The sequence below is a fragment of the Anopheles stephensi genome, chromosome 2, assembly GCF_013141755.1.
Source record: "Anopheles stephensi strain Indian chromosome 2, UCI_ANSTEP_V1.0, whole genome shotgun sequence".
In the NCBI taxonomy this organism is placed as follows: domain Eukaryota; kingdom Metazoa; phylum Arthropoda; class Insecta; order Diptera; family Culicidae; genus Anopheles; species Anopheles stephensi.
The window spans coordinates 80,866,435-80,878,658 of record NC_050202.1 but is presented as its reverse complement, the minus strand read 5'-3'; the positions used below and the strand labels follow the sequence as shown (position 1 = coordinate 80,878,658).

General features: G+C 46.8%; 1 protein-coding gene across 5 annotated transcripts in view; it reads right to left on the bottom strand.

Moving 5' to 3' along the window:
• LOC118505535 (AF4/FMR2 family member lilli-like) overlaps positions 1 to 12,224 on the bottom strand; it is a 76,449-nt gene that overhangs the window by 29,921 nt on the left and 34,304 nt on the right. For 2 of the 5 annotated variants that reach the window (XM_036041450.1, XM_036041451.1), the window contains exon 1: positions 332 to 474. The exons of 2 other annotated variants lie outside the window; for them this stretch is intronic. In XM_036041450.1, the coding sequence (XP_035897343.1) occupies positions 332 to 459 (128 nt within the window). In that variant the 5' untranslated portion in view covers positions 460 to 474. Of the gene's footprint in view, positions 1 to 331; positions 475 to 607; positions 1,460 to 12,224 lie in introns of those variants that run through there. One more of the 5 variants, XM_036041453.1, reaches the window with a different exon arrangement.

The window sequence follows — 12,224 nt, the reverse complement described above, 5'->3', positions numbered from 1 at the left end:
CACCTTTATCCTGTCCACTTCCTTCACACGCAGGTTTTATGAAATCATTTTCGTTATTAATTTGTGTTAATTTAAACTCTAAAGAAACGCCTTTGAAACCAATGGAAACTTTTACAATTATAAAACCACGATGACGTCACAGGGCAGCGAAGCGTTTCTCCTGCGGCGAAGCAATGTTAGTGATACAATGTACCAATCAGAATATGTGTTTACAGCTAGTTTCGTATTCCGCATAAGAAAAAGTAATTCCTCTCAGTAGGCAAAACACGCTGCTCTGCTTTCTCTGTTGCTACGCAAGCCTCTCTTTTTCTTATGCTTTCGTGTTTCATACCTTTCCACAACGGGCACACCGGATCGAACTACAATTTTTATATGGATGGCTCGATTTTTCCTTCGCCCTTGTCTGCCGCCTTCCCACCTCTGGCTCCCCCGCGCCTTACTACCTATGATCGAACGCATCGATTTACACACACACACACTTTTCGCGAAACTGGCACACACCACACATACGCACAAACACGCACACACTCGCACGTTACCACATCGGCAGTGTAAGGGAACAACAGCGGGGACAAGGATGCACCACCGAGCAATGCGTTTTACTTACCGATATTTTATTTAGCCCAATAAAGCCGATGCTGGACGCTAGTGGGCTGTGGCACACTGGCAGCCAGACACTGTGACCGATATGGCTGCAATGTGTGTGCAATCGCCCTCGTAGCTACGGCTACTGCTGGTGCTGCCACTACCGTTGGTGGCCACGTTTTCCGTTTTCAATTTCTCAACACTCCACTCCACGCCCAGGGCACAGGTTCCTTTCTACTACCACCCTCTCTTCACCACACACACGCACACACCTGCCAGGTACGCACGACGGGGCTGCGTGTGCAAAACACACACGCACACCGCAGAACAAGCCCACATAAACGCACGCCACGGGACGACGGCCAACCAGTTACAACGAGACAAAATGACACAACTTCACAAACGGTCACAAACTAAAAACACAAAACCGACACACCGCGGAGTGCTCTGTGCTTCCAGGCTTCCTAATCCCTCACCTCATCGCGCTCATCGGGAAAGCGCGACCAACCAACAACCAACGGAAAGAACACACAACCCGGAACGCGAACTGTCAATCTCTCGGGTGCGATGCGTCTGTGCGCGCGTCCGTCCGGCACACGCACACGAGCTGCAGTAGGTGATGTGTGTACACACGGGCGTACACATATGTGAAGGAACTTGCTGGGGGTGGTTGGATGGGTTGGGGTGTGACCGGTGGTACAAAACCGCACACCGCCCTGTATGTCGAAAAACGTCGCCGGAAGTCGTTTCCAGAGACTCCGGCACCACACGCGCGCGCGTTACGACGGTTCAAACTGAAATGAAAATGTTCACCGTGCTCGGGTGGAAAAAGTGAAGCTATTCTCCCAACACAAGCGCAACCAACGCTCGCACACACATTTAGCACCAAACACGATTTAGCACCTTGGGGAGCTGTGGTGTACGGCAGCACCACAAACAAAACCAAACTTGATGCTGCTTGCTTGCTCGCTCGCACCCGGCAGCGCATGGTGCAGATTGAATGGTGTGAGAGCCGGACTTTTCTCTCACGCACACAGCCACCCGTACGATGCACGCGAAAATTTGACCGAAAACGCACTCGTCGCGATCAGCTGTTGCTATAGTTACCGACGCAGTACTACACATCGCACTCACACACAGAAACACGTCTGCAAAGCAAAACCCGTTCGGCGTGAGCGAGACAACACGAAGGCGCTCTGTGAACCGCTTTACCAGTGCGTGTGTGTGTGTGAACCCTCACGTTTGTGTATATCCCTTCTCGTTCAAACACGCGCGTTGCAGAGTCAAGTGTAAACAAATCGCTTGTCGGCTGAGCACGGCCACCACAACCCAGAGCGCAAAAAGAAGAAACAATCGCGATGCGTTAACTGTCCGCGAGTGTGCGTGACCGAACGGGTTGGGTTTTGCGACAATTCGATTTATCTCTGCCACAACGGGGGGAAAAAAGAAGAAACGGAACGGCATTCCAACAGTCTTGTCTTCCCCCGGCACAAACGACGCACAAACAAACACCGTTAGGGCGTCTGTGCCAACATGCGCGAGTGCGATGGTATGCGTTGCAGTTGCTGGCAAAAGCGTCGCGAGAACGTGGCGCTCCCTGTCTCTCTCTCTCTCTCTCGTTGCAATGCTCTCACTTTCGATTGAGAAAACAAAACCCTGTAAACACATCGGATTGCGTCGTGTGTTTGTGCGTGTGTGTGCATCCTGGTTGAAAGTGGAAGAGAGGGAGGGAAGAGGGAGGTGATGGGTTTGGGGCGATGTAATCACGGGAGATACCACTTATCACACAGTCACACACCGTCTCAGCGGCGCTATGTTGCAACGTGTACACCGCATCGTGCATACGAGACGCGCACGCACACACCGGCTCCGTTCGACCTGAATTCGAACCCGCGCGACGCGGCTTCACTTTAGCGCGTTTGTTGCGGCCGTTCTCGCACCAAATTCCAGCCCCGGAAAAAAGAGACGCGCTGTGCAAAGTACGTGTTTTCAATGCTTTTTTTCTTCTACTGGTCCACCCAAAGCTTTGACGCCGTGTGGAGATTGTGCTCCTCCACGGTGGCATAGGTTATTGGTGTGGCTGGCGATCGCAACGTGTTTACGGTTTGCCGTTCGGGAGCCCAACACAACAAACGTTATGAATGCAATCGGAATCGAAGGTAAAGAACGCCTACCAATACAACACTACGTGTGAAATCGTTCGCGGAGAATGAGTGTTGATTATGAATGAGGGTGGGGGGTGCTGCTGCAATGGCTGCCTCGATCGGACGTCTGACATTACAAAGCATCTCCAACAATTACACTGCTGTAACATCTGCTACCACATTCAAAGTGGCCGAAAACCGCTTCCTACCGGATGTACTTTTCCCTGGAATGTAACTCTCGTGGCGAGCCAAGGTATGAGAAATCACTTCCTTTACAGTAACCATTCTCCAAACGAACGGAAATCGATCGTTTTCTCTCGGACGCGTGCACCAGCAGAACGGACGCGAAATGTTCGGACACCCTCACCGGCACACACACCCAACGGCACCCACCAAAAAAAAAAGTGGCTGCCGATTCATTAATGCCACGGGTACACACCGATTGGTGCCTCTCGTTCGGATGCACACACATCTCGGCGAATAGGCACCCGAAACCGCCGACTACATTCAATAAAACTCATACACACACACGTCCGTACCTTGACAGGTGAAAATGTGCGCTTTAAGTGGTCCGTAACCGGGCAAGGGTTTACCAGCGGTGGTTTTTTTTTTTTTGGCCAATCGGTTTGCACGCGCGTAGGTGTAATAATTGCTGTTGCTGCTGCTGTCCAGAGCACACACAACACACGTACGAATGGGAAAAAACGGAACACGCGAAAGGAAAGGGTAAGATCTTTCCGGTCGCTTTCTTACCCAATCCATATCGTATGTGGAGATGCAAAAGGAAGCAAAAAGAAAACGGTATTGTTCTTTCCGGAGGAAAACGCGAGGGCGAACTGCCTTCCCAATCACACACACACACAAAAACACCTGTACATTGTGCAAAACGTCATGGCGCGCTAGATGTTTTTGATGCTGTCAAAACACGGTAAACAACAAACAAGCCTGTGCGCTGTCATTACGCATAAATACGCTGTGTGGCGATTGACGGGTTTCACCTCTTTTTGGTCAGGTTTTTGGGGTACAGGATGTTCCGGTGCAGTTTTCAGACCTGCGAATGAACATGGCAGGTCCCTGTCTCGAATCTCGCTCGGACCGGCTTCCCGTTTGAAGGAGAGCAACGGGGAAAAATTGTAAGGAAAGCCAGTAATGGCAGGCCAAGAGCTCAAGAGGTTTAGAAACCTGATTTAATAATAATACAATATATAAATTTATATTATTGAGTCTTAAGACCGAGTAATTGAAGCGCTCCGATCGCTGAGGCCGTTCCATCTAACCTTACTCTCAGCTCGTTGTCCAGATACGAGGTATAAACAAGTCAAAGTAATGATTGATGGCCGAACAGGACCTCTGGAGGTTTAGAGATCCATAAAGGACGATTGTTGATTTTTTTTATTATAATATTTGAATTCTACCCTTCTCTTAAGCTTCTTGCTATATTGAGCATTATTTTATCCAGCTACCAAATGAAAAGAAACTTCAAAATGCACCAGAGAGTCCTTAAAAACATCGTCAAAATTAACTCCTCACAACTGCTACCATTTCCACAATAAAATCGAAAGCTAGGCGCACTTTCTGATTGTGACATCAGTTTTGTGTTTTCTCTTCCCTGAGGCCAAAAAACCAAACTCCAACAACACACGATCAAGCCTTAACGATCTAAATACGTACCAAGAATCGGGCAAGCATCATTCGGGGATATGGGGATTAATCGGCAATAAAAATCCCACTCGCTTGAACGCATCAAACACAAGCACACGTAGGTTGGTGTCAAAAAATCTGTCCTCCATTGCGGGCACACACACACACAAGCACCAAAAAAAAAAAACGGGAGCGTTTCTAAAATCTAGCTCCACTCTCCACGACATAGCGAAAGAATTTCAATGTCACGAAAAGCATTAGCACACATCCCAGCCCGTACTGTGACACGCGCGCTTATCACACCACCGCAGAAAAAAAAGTGAACGAATTCAAAAAAAAACAAACACACACAGCATATCACAAACGTTTCACGCGTGTGTATGCCGCCACCCCTCCGGACTAGTTTCCCCCCCCCCCCCCCCCACTCAGGGTGCCATTTTACCGCACGATCAAACTATAGCGCAGGGATGCTGTTTATAGCGCGCGTCTCGGTTTTCTTACCGATTTGCTGCCGTTGTTTGCAATTTACAGCCTCGCCAGTACAGTACGACGGGTTTCCGGTGGGCTGTGTGTACCGAGGACGCACAGTGCAGACTCGGTATCGGTCGTACCGAGCATTCTCGAACACCATCAGCTCCCATTGGCCCGATGGTGTGATGCGTGCTAATCGGTCGCTTCTATTACGAACCGTGTCTTCCGTGCTTCATTTCAAATTGTTCTAATTTATTTCCTGTGACAAATCGCAACCCACCCAAACAGTGATGGGGGCTGGCGTTGAACACCGCTCGGGGGGAGGGATTTTGTTTATGTTTCTGAGGATATGGAGTTAGATTTAGTTTTGCTGTTGCCTCTTTTTGCCTGTGTGAATATGTAATCGAAAGCATCATCATCATCATCATCGTCGGTGGGGCAAGCAGAGGGCCACACTGAATAAAAATAATGCGAATGCAAAGGTTGTACAATAAAAAAAAGACTCACCCGGCAAGCACAGGATTTCAGGATTTATTTACGCGAGATTTCAAGGTTGAACATAAATTTAAAAAACACTTAGTAGCATTTTTAGAAATTGGCACACACACTTAAATACGTTCAGGAAAACAAGAAATAAATATAGGAGAAGCAATTGAAAGCCGCTGACAGTTGTGGCTGTTTTTTTTTGTATTTAAATTTAGTGAACAAATAGACAATATTCTTATAAAGTTTGTCTAAAAATCAAATTTACCAAATAAATCCCAAAGACGCCTCTAACTCCAATAAAAAATTTCCTCGCCAGACCCGAAGCAATCCTTCATGTGTTGACTCCCCATATAATGGCTGCCATGGCGTACATTGTCGCGTTGGCAAAAATTTCCGCATCGGTTCATCCTGCCCCTCCAAACCCGATCCACACCAAAACCGGGAAAACAAAAACCCCCTTCCTAAACGGACGCTGGGCCCGCCGGTGGGGTCGTCTGCTAGAAAAACGGCATCCACGCGTGAGTCCAAACGCTAAACTCCCGGGACGAGATGGGTGTAGTGGTGTACACTAGAATTCGGACAAAAGTTGAATGCGCTCGGGCCAAAAACCCCGGGTGCGTTTAATTTAATTAATCCCCACACCCCTACACCGTGCGCGAAAGACGCACGCCACCGGGTAGAAACCAAATTTTGGGCGTCGTTAAACATCGTCGCCTTTCGTCCGGGGGCCCACTGTATACCGGTCGTCTCCCGGTCGTCTCTTCTCGCCCCTGAGGCAGCTAGCACACGCACCACAGAGCGGCGATGAGACGTGCGAAGAAAAATGATAAGCATTAGACATTGTGGCCACCGGTGCCTAATGTTGAGAATGTTACACAGCCGCAAGCGTGGAAGAGACGCTCAATTAACGACAGTTTAGAAAAACGTTTCGAAACAAATGGACGATTGTGCAATAGTTTCCTGGTCTAAATTGTATGTGTAAGTGAATTAAAGTGTTAAAAGCGCTTCGAAATATACGAATAAACAAAAGAAAAAGGAATGATTTTGTCAAATTGTAATAAAATAAAATATAAGACAAGTATAAGAAATTAAAACGAATCTATAAAAAGACACAAATGCGCAACAATGTGGAAATAATTCAAAACAAAGCAATTAAAGCAAACAAAAAGAAAACACACAAACGTAAAACAAACTTGAGATATCTAGATACCTAAAAAAACACAAAAATTGTAAAACTGAAAGTATTATTGAGAAAATAATAAGAAAAGAAACATTAATAAAAACACAAAAGAATTATAGCAATGTTAAAAAAAATCTCCTTAAGAAAAGAACATTTCTAGAAAATAAACCAATGAACGAAAAATCATTGCAAAAATGAAGGTAGATAATAAAAAAACAATAAAAAAGCAACAATTAAGAAATTGATTGATAAACGAAAATAAAAGAATGGTTTTGTAATTCTAGAGGCAGTAAAAAATATATATAAAATGAACAATAAACATGAAAAATTAAAAATAACTTCTTAAAAGTAGGTAAATCCCTCAATGAAATCTGTAAAATAAACAAATACACAAAACAAAATAAATAATTTTGTAAAACTGAAAGCATTTCCTTAAACAAAAACGATAAAATAAATCGAGAAGAAATAAAACCTAAAACCAAACCAAAAAGAAGCACCTTAAAGGAGGACAACTCACTCAAATACCTTCGAAAACATAAGCAACATGTACGGAAAACGAAACGACACAAAACGAAAAAGAGAGTGACAAAAAAGGTGACAAAAGAAGGCTGCACACAACAGCACGGAAAACGCAGGCAAGCAGCTCAACGCATTTCGCCGCTCCTCGCTGTTACCGGGGCCTATGTGCCATCCCCCGGCTCCTCCATTGCCGTATTTGTTTTTCGGTGGGCGACCATCTCATGGGGTTGTGTTGATTTTCTACCTAGTTTTGGCGTTGGTTCGCTTGTTGTTATGTATCTTTTTCGTTGTTGTTCTCGTACTTTTCTTTCTTCGGTTTTTTTTTCGCCCTCTTCTAGAGACTATAGTGCGACCGACTATGGGAGAAGAAGCGCTCGCTCCTTTGTTTTCGTTTCGGTTTTGTTGTTATTTATATATTTGTTCTCAATACTTATAAATAGCACGGCCGCTAATTCTATCGACGCTTCGCTATCGGCGTACCGTTGGCGTTCATCGTCACTGTCTCTCTCTCTCTCGTTCTATACCTTTGTATATGTGTACACACACACACGTCGTACTTAAGCCAGAGGTCTGATCTACTGCTAAGTCGTTTTCCGTTTTTCTTTACCGCAAAACGGTACGGATTTTCTTCCCAGGTCACACACACTCACACGCCGTCGATCTTTCACTATCTGCCTTGTACCTTTGCGCCGTGTGGCCAAACGCATTGCGCCTTCGGTTTAATCGCTCATGACACAACAGCGTCCCCCTTAGAACCCCACGTCGCCCCCCTCCCTCCCTTATCTAACCACCCCATCCACACCCCGTAAGATCGTCCTTGGCTGTGTGCCGACGCGTCTTTCAGCTTTCGGTGACGCTTACCAGTGGTGCGTCGATCAACAGCAACAACAAAAAAAAAAAAAACACAGAAACAGGAAAGAGGAAAATCAGTCAACGGGGCAGAAGAAGCGTGTCCCCGAATATAGCGAGCTGCCACCAGTGCTGGGCGGAAAAAGCGCAAAAACCCCGCGCAAAGCGAGAGAGGTCGTCGACGTGGTACCGCGTTCGGGATGGCACTGCGTCGTCGCATTTTCCGAAGCGTTCGGGGCCCGGTCAAGTAAGATGTCAAGCATTTTGCTTCCCTTTTTTTTTTTTCGTTAGGTTGTTGCTGCTGCTGTTGTTGGCAAATGAGTGTTAGAAGCCTGCGTTTGCCTTCCGAACAAAATAGCTTCCCGTGTCACCGAGATAGGAAATACCTTTGGCGGGCTGCGGATGAAAGTGAAACACGGGACACATCGTTTTTATCGCTCGGTTTTAAACCTAATAAATTACCTAATGCATTCATTTTATATTCTTGCGATTGCGTTTAACGATTTTTTTGCTTTGCTTTGCTGGTCTGCTTTCTACACCCTTCTGTCTGGCTGTTCCGATTGCGGGTGTTAAATGTTTTATTGCCGGCGTGGCAAATTTGAGTGAGCGTTGTTTGTTCGATCTGAAGAACGCGTAGGACGATAGGAGAGGAGCTAGGCTTCCGCTTAAAAAGGGTCCCTCTTCCTGAGGACAACTTTAGAGAGTAAAAGTAGACAAAACTGTCGTAATGTAGCCGTAAGTCTTCCTGCATTATTTCTGTACCTCTGGCTTTGTTTCGATCGAGCATCCGAGCACCAAACGCTAAAATCATGGCGTCTGCCTGCCACCATCGATCTCGCTCGCTTGGGTGGCGTGCATCCAACAAAGTAGCCGTGTACCCGCACACACACACACACATACTCCTGCGCAACAGCATCAACGATCGGCTCTGTGTGTACGTGTTCACACAGCACACCAAGGAAAGGGAGCGATATTTATTCACCACTTGTTGCTTTGGTGTTGGTAGCTAGCGGGCGATCTAGAGCAAACGCTCGCTCGGGCAAAAAGGGGTGGTTCGGTGGTGGTCGACAGGCCGCGCGTTTGATAACATCACGTTGTTTACCCGAACCACCACCGCCACCTTCTCTGTTTTCCCCGTCATCGCTTGGTGGTTGAATCGCAACTTTACATCAACGGAAAAGCGCTATCGCATCCGAATCGACCGATCGGACACTCGGCAGCGATGCGCCTATCAACGCGCCGGATTAGGTTTCGCCGTTGGAGGCACAACCGGTTTAAAAATAATCCCACAGCACTATCTCTGCCGCACATACGGATGGTTCTGTCCGAGTGGCGTTTAGCGGGATGATAAAGCGGGGGAACATTGATGCTAGTAGCTTTGGGGTTGTTGGCTAAGTACATCCTTTTTCTTTCCTTCTTTCTAGTTCATTTTCCACTTAGTCACCTTAGCCAGCAAGGTAGACAAGATTTTTTTTATCCTTGCCCCCTCCGGAAGGCAAATGTCAAACTCATCAAATACAACTTAAGAGAAAGAGACTGACCCTAAAAACTGGACGACGCAAACCCAAAATCCTTCCACCTTTCTGACAAATGTGACTTTAAATTGAGAAGTGACCGACCCAGCATCATTGATTGACAGCTCGACGGACGATGGTGGCACGAGCAAGGCAGACGAGCAAGTCCAACACCGAACCGCTACTACATACCCATCAATCGACGAGTGGAAAATGCCGCCAGTCCCACGGGACACAAGCGATCCTGGGGAGGGAATTTTACTTCTCGCCTTCACTTACGTCACCATCGTCCATACACACCGAACAAGCAATGTCGGTTGATGATTAGGGCGCAGGATGGCCTACATTTTTCTGAAAAGATACATGTTTCGTTTCTCATCCTCGCGGGGGGATTGCGTTTTCCACCCATACCGCCGTATGCCGGGCGGTGCCGGGAGGTGAAATGCATTTCTTGAGCAATTAACTTCGCCCGCTAACGAAGTGTGACTTGCGACTTGATTGCATCGTCGGTACGAGCCGTGGAGCTTCTTCTACCTGGTGCGCCACGGTACTGTGGGGTGACATTTTATTTTTCAGCTTGTGGAATTCCTTTTTTCTTTAACGCTCTTATTTTTGCTTTTGAGACAAGCAACTCCTTTTAGTATAATATTTAACACACATGAAGAAGGCCTTCCGAGATATCTCCAATCAAATCATCTCAGATGAGTGATTGGGTGTCGTCATATACTAGTTTCTAGTCTTCCGACGCGTCCGCCCTAAACCACTACAGCAGTGTTTTGTATGTCCGTTTGTTCCGGTTGGATCTAACCTCAGTCTAAAACACAGAGCGAGAAAGAGACACTAATTGCGAGGGGCACAAAAAACGGAACAAGGATGTGACGGAAATAGGCAACCGTTCTTTATCGGTCAGTTGCATAATGTACATCACCCACATAATCTCACAATGGGAAAAGATTCATTTTAAACATCGTAACCAAATTACCGATCACTTTATGGCGATAATTTCGAAAAACGATCGTCCACCACCAGGCGCCTCCATCGATGTCGACCGTTGCGTGAAGAATGCGTATGTGTGTGTGTGTGTGTGTGTGTGTGTTTTTTTTTCTTTCTTACTGAGCTCAACAAAAAGAAGCGATCATTTTATCACCATTTTAATCCTGGCCCAGCTGCTGATGCAATCGCACACACTAATCGGATTACAGGCGATCGTATTTTAAAGGAATTGTCAAAATACGCTTCCTACCAAACCGCCCGGTGCGGGTGTGAGTTGCAATGTTTAAATACTCACGGCAATGCTATAAATTCTTCCGAATTCCTGCCGACGGTTCTAAGTTCGGACGCTCCTGTCCTGGGCAGACAAATGGCCACCGAAAGTCTTTCCACCGACGTCGTCTGCTGCTGCTGCTGCCGTCCTATCTGCTCGCCTCCCTCGCAGTTCGTGGCGTTCCCGGGCGTTCGGTGCCACCGTGTGGGAGACCCGACCAGACGAAGCGTAATCCACCATCACTCCAACACCACCACCACCACCACCACCACCGCTTTGGTCGTAAATTATTGTCTCCTCTGTTACTAAGAAAGAGACACAAACGACTCGCGACACAAGAACTGCACCGGATGGCGGCTGCATCGAGTGTGCACTCCGAACTGAACCGAACAAAAAAACAGGCACATGTTTTCAAACCGAACGACTACGATTTTAACATCTTCCAAATGGCAAATAATAAGACGAAAATTGCACAGGATATGGAACACTCGTAAAACTCACTCCGCACTCCGAAGCGCGACAATTAGCCGGGGCTTGGTAATGTGAGCTGGACATGGATCGTAAAGTTGGCCTAACTAAATGAAAAACCTCTTACCGCAATTTACCAGCCGAAAAACAAGTGCCCCCGTTGACCGGTGTGGGAAAGCGCGTGTGTGTGTGCAGGTACGAACGCCCACCGATCGCTTTCATCACTAGCGGCAACGAGACACGACAGCGACTTGTTGCCATTTCCATGCAGTCGTTGTCGCGCTCGGGCCTCGAAGTAAATCTTTGCCACCGGTCGCTCGGTTCGATGTCTGTCGGTGCAGTTTGCCATAATGGCCACCGACACCCGTGTGAGCGTAGTTTTTTACGAGATTGTTCTTTGTGATGGTTTATTAGTTCATGGTCTTGCTTTTGTCAGTGTTTGCTGTATGATTCATATGGAGAATATGTATGCGTGTGGGTAGCGAGTATAAGGCTAATACGGTAAATAACCTTGTTTTTTTGGGGTAGAAGATACAAGAAAAACAGGCTATGAATGTTTGTGATTTTTTCAATAATTTAGAAGAAACTCAAGTCGAGTCAAAAAATAACTAAAATCAACCAAATTCTCAACACCAATCTTCCATGTAATATACCAAGCAACACACATATAAACAATGAAATAGTCAACAGTTACATGTTGCGCCTGTTACGAAATCTGGCCATCCCATCGTGCCGGGGATTATTTTCGTGTGCGGCGAATTCGCTTCCCCTGTATCACGCTAGTTTAATTTTCCAGCCAAACCGGGTGCCTCATAAAAATGGCGTCCATCGGTCCACGAAACGCCCAAACGCGCAAACATGCTAATGCAGTGCAGGTTTGAGAAATAAAATCCCATAACAAAAACACACGCACGACAACACAGATGTCCGCCCTGAAATTACCATAAACAACAGCGTTCCTTTGGCGTGCGGGAGAGCAGCAACGCTCGTCGCTTGGTTGCAATGCGTGATCATAAAGTATATTTAACCCCAAATCGGCGTCAGCAAAGAAAGACATTCGCGTCACCGTAATTGCACCGAGATTGGAGGGGGACACGGGGGAA